Source organism: Neophocaena asiaeorientalis, unplaced genomic scaffold (assembly GCF_003031525.2).
Source record: "Neophocaena asiaeorientalis asiaeorientalis breed wild unplaced genomic scaffold, Neophocaena_asiaeorientalis_V1.1 scaffold429, whole genome shotgun sequence".
Taxonomy (NCBI): domain Eukaryota; kingdom Metazoa; phylum Chordata; class Mammalia; order Artiodactyla; family Phocoenidae; genus Neophocaena; species Neophocaena asiaeorientalis.
In genome coordinates, this window is record NW_020173550.1 from 4,992,039 (window position 1) to 5,001,296 (window position 9,258).

Genomic DNA, 9,258 nt, shown 5'->3' on the forward strand with positions numbered 1-9,258 from the left:
TCCACAGTGTTTTTTGCCCGGTGCCATACCTGCATAGCACTAATGTCGGCGTTCTGCTTGTCCTCCAGCTCCTGCAGCTGCTTCTCCAGCGCTTCGTTCATGCCCCGGCATGCTTCGATCTCCAGGGTCTTGGCCTTTAGCAGGCGGCGGCTCTCGGACACCTCGTCCTTGGCGGCGCGCACCGCATCGGTGTTCTTGGCGGCGCTCTCGGTCAGCACGGTGAAGCGGCTCTTGAACCACTCTTCGGCATTCTGCATGTTCTTGGCGGCCAGCTTCTCATACTGGGCGCGGATGTCCTTGAGCGCGGCGGAGAGGTCGGGCTTGGAGGACACATCCATCTCCACGGAGATCTGCGCGTACTGGATCTGCGCCTGCAGCTCGGCGATCTCCTCTTCGTGCACTTTCTTCAGAAAAGCGATTTCGTCCATCAGGCTGTCGATGCGCTTTTCGAGCTCGGCGCGGGCGAGAGCCGCTTCGTCGGCCCCTTTGCGCGCTTCCATCAGCCGGCCCTCTGCGTCCTCACGGCTCAGCACCTCCTCTTCGTAGCGCGCCTGCAGGTTGCGCAGAGTCTCCTCCAGCCCTTCGCGCTCGCCCTGCAGCGCCTGCTTCTCGTTGGTGGCGTCTTCCGCCGCCAGGCGCAGGTCGCGGATCTCCTGCTCGTACAGCACCCGGAAGCGGGACGGCTCGGAGTGCTTCTGGCGCAGCACCAGCAGCTCGGCTTCCAGGACCTTGTTCTGCTGCTCCAGCTCGTGCACGCGCTCGATGAAGCTAGCGAAGCGGTCGTTGAGGTCCTGCAGCTGCGCCTTCTCCTGGGTGCGGATTGACTTGAGGTCGTTGCTGATGGCGGCTACCTGGCTCAGGTCGAGGTTCTCGAGACTGGGCAACAAGGAGCCGGAGCTGGAGGAGTAGCTGCGGCGCACGGACAGCGAGGAGGAGACGGGCGCCGAGTAGCTGGAGTAAGCGGAGCGCGCGGTGCTGTAGCCGCTGCGCACGCTGGAGATGTGCACCCGGGGCGTCTCCACATAGCGCCGTTTGTAGGAAGTCGAGTAGTACGGCTCAAAGCTGAAGGAACTCATGTTGGCGGTCGGTGCCCCTCTGGCCGTTGGCGGAGATGGGGGCCTAGAGAGAAGAACGGGGGAGAGAGGGAGAGGGGAGGATGGATGGCTGTGTGCAGCTCGGCTCTGTCCTGCCACCCCTATTTATACTCGGAGAGGATTCTGACGCAGCCTTAGATCGATCACTGCGCGCCGGGCCAGAGGGGGCAGAGCGCTGCTGCAGCCGAGGGGAGGATTCTGCGCAAAAGGAAGGCGGGGGCGAGCCACAGGCCGCGAGGATGCTGCGGCTTCGTCCTCTGCACTTTTCTCTGAAGGCTTCTGTTTTCTGTGAGACCCCGTACCCCCTCACTCATTTCCTTTCCCTACCCCCACCCCATCCTACTTATTCCTTGATCCCTGTATCACTCGGATTCGATCGTGACCCCAATAACAAGTTCTCATTCCCTACTGACACCTTAGTTTTCCATATGCCTGGAACCTCGGAGACACCCTCCCCCTCCCCGTCGCTCCTTCCCCACCAGGGGTCATCATCCCCCCGGTGTTTACGGTGACATTGCAGTGCCTCCAGGGCACTGGAGATACAAAAGATTGTCCCAGGTTGCATGTATGCGGCATATATGGAGGAAAGTTTTCTATTTCTTTGTAGCTGTTTCTGGCACTTTAATTTGTGTTCCTTTCTCCTGGTTATTTTTCTTTTTCCTTAGTGCGCTCCTTCTACACACACACACACACACGCACACACGCACACACACACACGTGGAACTGGGGCACTGCAGGTGTTGATTTTAGCATTTCTAAACCCTTAGAGCAGTTCCTATCAGCCTTGTAGTGTTACTAGATTTTCTCATTTCTTTCCGAGGAACGAAGCCTCGCATACTTTGGGCGTGTTGAAGCGTGTAGGTGGAGGAGTTTGAACTAGCTGCGGAGAAAACCGATTTGCAAAAAGACAGCAGCCAGCACTGCAGCGGGGAACTTCAGACTGTCACACGTTGCCTGTATCTCCTTCATCAAGATAAATTCCTGCTCGACACCGACAACTCCATCACATTAGAAGCCCCTTTGCCTCTTTTTACACCCGTGTAGCGCCCAACCTGATGATTTCAACAAGCCACGCAGGTGGCTGATTTTCAGAGGGAAGCTGCTGCTGCCTCCCGGAGCGCGGAGCGCGTCTCCAGGGAGCAGAACTCGGACCAGAGACGTCTCGTTCTGGGGCGGGCAGAAAATAGCCGTGTGGTTCTTACCCCCGAGTCACTCTGATAAACACATAACAGGCACAGTCTGAAATCCATGGATTTCTTTTAGGGAACACCCAGGGAGCTGAAACAGTGTGCACGCCGTAATGCACATTGATACAGCCCTGCGGTTTACAGAGCGTTTTCACGCGCATGATGTTAGGGAGTCCTCCGGTTGCAGCGAGGGATTGCAGAGATATACACCTAAGATTTTTCTAAGCAAGCATTTAATTTTTGTTTTCTTTGGGTAAGAGTAGCATTTGAGGTGCAGCATACTGATATTTTTTTAAAAGAGGCAAACGAAGGGGAGACATGAGAGATTTTAAACAGAGAAGCCGGCATCGCTTTCCCTGTGATGCTGAGAGGGCGAAGGACTTGGAGCAGATACCACAGATGCTCCCGGAGCAACTGCAATCCCCTCCCCGCGACGGGAGGGTGGGAATGGGATAAGGCTTAACTCCTGAGGTCCTCTGTACCTAAAAAACCTTTCCTTCTTCGTGGTAGAGGAAAAGACTGCAGCAGAGAACTTGCATGGGGTTTCTAAAGAATCTTTAAGGTCTCAAATAATGAGACTTTAGAAACATTACCATTGGTAGTTTAAAACTATCAAGAGGTCCATCCACACTCAATCATTCTAGGATTTCAAGCTGAGGCTGTCCTGCATTTTGCTTGGCCCTGGCAGCACTCATTCTGATGACTTTTTACAGTCTATACATCTTTGGTCTTCGCATTGATCAGGGATTCAGCGGAGGGAAAGGCTTCTCGGGGTGGTGGGAAGAAGCTAAGTAAGCCATATTTTTATCTGCTCCCAGTTACCCATATGTGGATGACAAGTGGCAGAATGGATTTTTTTTTTTAACCTGCCCCATTAAAACCACATTGTTTCACACTCGCTCTGTGTGTGTCCACACTCTTAGGTATTCACGAGTTCATTTCTTTTGTGCCAGCTCCCTTCCCTCAGTTTCAGGTCACCCTCAGAGATCTTAAGCTCATCAGTGTTTTGGCCAAGACTCCTGGCTGAAGACTGACTGCAGAGGAAGCTGCTCAGAAAGAGGGAGGTGGCTGATAGATGCTGCAGGGGCTGTGAGATGCTGCAGGAAGAAGAAACCTGAGGGCCTCTGCTGCTGTCCTTTGGGCAGCTGAAAAGAAAGGCACCCTGGAGTGTGAAGGGTAGGAATGGGAGCGCAGGGACCCTTGCCTTTGTTGAACCTGGTGAACAGGGGGTGGGGAAAGGGGCAGATCTTCTGTATTTATGAATATAGACCTCTGGTCTTTTTCAATAGCTCCACTACAGCTTTGCTTTAGAGGAGCTCCCGGATGCAGCCCAGGTCTGAGTGTTGGTGACACTACCTTAAGCCTTCCTCTGCTAGGTACCTGCTGCTTTTAAAAATATTCTGCCCAGCCACCCTCCTTTTTAACTCTTTGCTCTGAATACCCATGTGGCATTGGCCCTACGTGTCAAAGCAAAGGTAAGATGAACAACTTTAGAAAATCTGCTTAAAAAAAGAATCTTGACTTTCCTTCCCTTACCACAAACGTTTCTGCATTAGTGTTTTTCACAGGGGTGTCGTTATTTCTTTAGAAGGCTTTGGGGTCTTGTTACACACTTGTGCATTTGTTCCACTTTAAACACATTCTCCAACAACATGAAATTGGTTGAGGGCTGCCAACAAAACACACTCCTAGGAAATAAAAATTACTTTTAAAATAAACAGGCAAGTATGTTGATGAAACTCATTCATAGAATTTCTACTACTCTGGTTATCCTTAATAGCTCTGTAATTCCCCTAAATGACTGTTTGAAGCAGTTCAGTTTAAAAGTAAAATGTATTAACATTACCATAGAGCTCGTAAAATATAACTCTTAGAACCACCGAAAAAATCTTCCTCCTCTAGTGCCAAGAGAGTCAGAAGCTTCAGATGGATAGGACCTGGTGACTTTCATTTCATTATTCTAAAACACTTTGGCACACAGGAAATTCTGTATCGGCATTTGTTTTGAAAAGCTGAGCTCTAGGCTGAAATTCTTATGAGGCAGGTCTCGTGAGAACATCAGTCCTTGGGGTCAAGAGAGCAAAGTTCTCCTGCCACCAGTGAGCTGCGGGAATAGCCCTCATCCGTAACAGCAGATGGGTCTCTATACTCTTCCCCATCGGGTAGATACATCATTGTCAGCAAAGTCGGCATCAGTCTGTCCGTGCGAGGAGGGATGAAGGAAATAAATACGTGCAGGATGCCTGCCCTATGACAGGCATTTGATATCTATTATTTAATAACCCCCAGATCCCCATGAAAGGGGTTATTGTTTATTCTGAGCAAATAGCTGAGGCCCAGAGAGGTTAAGTAATGTGCCAACTCACACAGCTACTCCACACCTAAGCTCAATTCGCTTCCAGCCTGAGTAGGGCTCTACTCATTACACGTGCTGCAGCCAATGGCATTTGCTGCTTCCATATGTTTCTGTGGAATTTGATAATCGTATGCTGCTGTCTCTGTGTGTGTGGTAAACCACTCATGTTGGGGAGAGACAAATGTGAACTGATTTATACCACGAAGAAATTGTTAATGAGCGCCGTTTTATTTGGACAGCTAGTGGTGGCAAAAAACTGTAAAATTATTGTAGGTTTCTTAAGAGTGCCAATGTAAAATAAAATGGAAGCTACCAGTAGAACGTGACACATAACTGATGTGACTTTTTAGACACGCCTCTAAACATCAGTTTACAAAACACCCTTTCTGGAATGAATGACCTAAATGCGACCTTAGCTGATTTAAACTCTTTAGAATAACTATATTATGACTTCCACCTTTTTACTAATTAAAATCCTGTCATATTCCACTCCTGTAAATAGGTTCTCTTTAGCACAATGACCTTAAAAATTTCTCTAAAGAATAAAAGAACAAACGCTGGCACCCAACATCTCATCATTGAAGTTTATCATGCTTTCTCCAAATCTTTACCTTTTTAGAAAGAAATACGAGTAAAATCAACAGAAAATGTATAGTGTGTGGAGACCCCAAATATATTTCCTCTCTGCTTTTTATAACCAGTTTATTTCTTTATATATTATGCTCACCATAGGAGTCATAATACATGAATCTCCCCATCTCTTGGGAAATATATTTGCAAGAAAACTTTCCCCTTGTAATATAAAATATGACTAATTTTACAGCATCACATTTTGAAGTAATGCATCGTAAAGTGTGCTATGCAGCTATATAAAATGTAGAAGGCAAGGGGAACGAGAATGTCATTTGAATAAATTAAAAATGAAAAACACAATTATATTTAGAACACATGCAATGTTAGAAATGACAGGAAGTTGCTGTTGTCCAAGCAGAAATGATGTTGATAGGTTGTTTAAACTCCTAAATGCTTGCTGCACGGAACTGGCCAAGGTAATGTATGTTCTCCCCAGAGGCCTGTTCCACAGTGCCTTGCCCTTAATCACAGTCACCAGCCACAGATGTTAGAGGGTATGGTGCAGACCTTAAGGGGCTTCATTTGCCATCATTTCAGGCAGGTCACAGCCCTATCGGTCCCAACCAATAGTACTAACCCTGTTTGTTGAGTTGTGCTTTCCTGACTGCGAGGAAATACATGCTGCTTCTGCAATCTGAGTAGCAGCTAGCCACAAAAACATGCCATGTGGCACCTGGATTTCTTTGCTGACCTTTACAGTGGTTTAATAAATCAGTCGGAGGAATGTGAGGTTTACTGTTTGCAAAGACAGCGTATAAGCATTTCCATCTGCAAGAGACAAAGGCCCGAGGTTGGCTCTTTCACAGCCAGGCTAGAGCCCGGCCAGAGCAGCGGTTCACTTCACTGCTGCAGGAATGCAGCAAATGCTGCTGCAGAGCTGCTCGTGGGCGGATCCCTGGGTTCCTCCAGTACAGCAGACAGGCTGCTGGCACCAGGATATATAACGTTTGGTGTCTGGTAAGTTGAACATATAAGAGACTGTCTGGATTAGAAAAGCAAAACTGGATTGTGTCTAAATGACTTATTGATTAAGTAACTCTTTGTGTTCATCCATTGGGTCACCGAATGCCGCTGGAACACCTGTAATGTGCACAAATCCGTCTAAGTGCCAGGGGAGGTGGGGGAGTGTAGGGACTTATGGCAGAGTCCTGTCTCCAAGGGCTTGAAAAATATCTGAGCACAATAAAAAGACCAGCTACTGATAAACACAACATGGACGAATCTCAAAACCAGTATACTGGGGGCTTCCCTGGTGGCGCAGTGGTTGAGAGTCCGCCTGCCGATGCAAGGGACACGGGTTCATGTCCTGGTCCGGGAAGATCCCACATGCCATATACTGATACTGAGTGAAAGAAGTCTTAGACAAAGGATACACAGTGTATAATTCCATTTATATGAAATTCTAGAACAGAGGAGCTAATCTATGATGGAAAAAATTCAAAACAGTGGTTTTTTTCAATGAGTGTAAGGTGAGGAATGACAGGAAGAAGGCACGAAGGAACTTTCTAGGGCGATGGAATTGTTTTAGGTCTCAAGAAGTTTGGGTCGTACAGGTGTATGCATTTGTCAAAACTCAGAATATAGTAGGATTTGTGCATTTCATTGAATGTAAGTTTTACATCAAGAGAGAAAAATGTAAACGATATATCTGTATATACATATATAATTGTAAAAATAAACAATATAACATAAATTTACAAATAAAAATATATAATAAACCACTTTTAAAATAACTAAGCAGACAAAGCCCATGCATGTGAAATTTCAAAGAACTATGCAAAAGTTATTAAGAAGAGGCAAAATTCTAGGTGATGTCTCAGGGGAAGGAAGGAAGTTACAAGCAATGATTGCCATGATCTTAGAGAAAAGAGAGGTCGCATGAATGAAATGAACCAACATTCTGAGGCTGGTTACTATGCCAGATGCTTTGCGCAGGTATCAGATTTAAGCTTCACAGCAGCTCGATGAAGTGGATGTTCTTATCATTGTTCTAAAGATGCATAGGTATTGTATTTCTATTAGTCCATCCCAATATTGCATTCAAAATTTTTAGCCATCTTACATTGCTGCCTCATATTGAATTTGCATCGCATTTAAAAAAAAAAAGACTTTGAAAGCTAAGGCTATTCATTTATACTGCAGCTTTTATAAAAACCTAAAAATACAACTTTTATTTAAAACCTAATCTTTCATATAAATGCTTTGGATCCATTGTTCAAATCTGCTGTAATAGTTTTAAAACCTTCCAACTTTATGTCAAATTCAATAATGAGTGAATTTCCCAATTTTTAAAATTAATACCATTAGAAATGTGGTTTTCTGTGCTGTGCTTCATAGACTCTTGGGATTGGGAAGTAATTGAAATGTTTTCCACTCAAGTCCTCCACCAGCTTCTTCACCTTCAGCAGCTCTTAACCTTTCCTTTGCTTATTCCTTTTTGCAGAATGAATTATCCTCTCTTACTGCCCCTCCCCACAGTAGCCATTGAACATTACAACTAAACAGAGCAGAAATTTCTAGGGAGGCAGTGGCATTAGTGCCCCAAAATGAGCTTTGGTTTTTCACTTTCTGTTTCTCACTATTCTCAAATTGCTTTTCCACCTGATTCTTAAGGCATCCTCACATAACAGAGATGACAGCAGTGATGTTTACATGGAGAGCGGAGATCTCCCAAGCATTTCTGCATGATATCACTGGATTCCTGCAGCAATCCTGTGAGGCAGAAACAGATCTACAGGTGTTACCGTCCTCACTTTCTAAATAAGGATGCTGCGAGATCTGCAGAGGTGAAGGATTTACCCCTAGATCATATCTCCTGTTAACAATGGAGCCAGGGCTATCACTCAGGTTACCTTTCATCAAATTCACTGGGATTTGTTCCTCTAAATCTTACAGTTTCATATGTACCAGGCCTATCCTTTTCCCGATCCCCTTGTGGTACCCTTCCAGAAAGACAGGGAAGCCCCAGTTGTCTCTTGCTTTCAGATTAGATTCTTGTTACATAACTACTCAAATCAAAGCTTCAACTCTTTAGCTTGAACACCTGTTAAAATGCCAATATCAATAGAAGAGGAAAGAGTTAAAGCTGATATTAGTCCTTTATACCTAAGTTTTTTGTTTTGTTTTGTTTTTTTGCGGTACGTGGGTGTCTCACTGTTGTGGCCTCTCCCGTTGTGGAGTACAGGCTCCAGACGCACATGCTCAGCGGCCATGGCTCACGGGCCCAGCCGCTCCACGGCATGTGGGATCTTCCTGGACCGGGGCACGAACCCGTGTCCCCTGCATCAGCAGGCAGACTCTCAACCACTGCACCACCAGGGAAGCCCAAGAATATTGGTCAAGGTCACACAGCTGAGTCAAGGTTTGTCTGAATTCTCACACTTCCTGTTATGACCAAAGTGCAAGAATGTTCTTTAGAGGTGCTAGGCAAATAGAATCTCTCACTCTTTTTTTCCTCTGCAGTTTAAATTTGTAGACTGCTACAAGGAAATGCTTCAATAGAGTTGAGGATGCTCAAATCATGCGCGAGTAAAGTAATCCATATAATGGTCATTTAGACAGAGCACCACAGACACACACCAAATAAGTCAACACTTGGCTTCATTAGCAGGTTCTAAAAATAGCCATCCATCACTACAATCATTTACAAGAAGCAAACTCATTGGAGCTTCTCTCTCCAGATACAGGCTCCCTGCCTTATTGCTAACTAGCAATTTCTTTTATTATATTATCTGGAAGAGAAAGAAGCACACTGAAAAAGATTCTCTGCACCTATCAGTATCACTTTATCCTACAAATTTAATAAACTGCACTACCAGATCCCATTACAACAACAGACATGCTTTGGAATAGGCCTGAGATATTTCAATTTGCAAAGTGTTTTCTTTTTCTTATGCCAAAAAACTTTTTGCCCATTACACTGATTAATACTTACTTTAGAAGTTATCCAGATTAAAATTTTCTTCCAAATGAATTCCTCAATTTAGAA

At 45.7% G+C, this 9,258-nt stretch overlaps 1 protein-coding gene across 1 annotated transcript in view; it reads right to left on the reverse strand.

The window, feature by feature from the left end:
- Positions 1–1,149, reverse strand: part of NEFL (neurofilament light chain) — a 4,322-nt gene extending 3,173 nt beyond the window's left edge. Inside the window, exon 1 of the mRNA XM_024747767.1 lies at positions 30–1,149. Within this exon, the coding sequence (XP_024603535.1) occupies positions 30–1,076 (1,047 nt within the window). The 5' untranslated portion in view covers positions 1,077–1,149. The remainder of the gene's footprint in view (positions 1–29) is intronic.
- Positions 1,150–9,258: the final 8,109 nt, after the last annotated feature.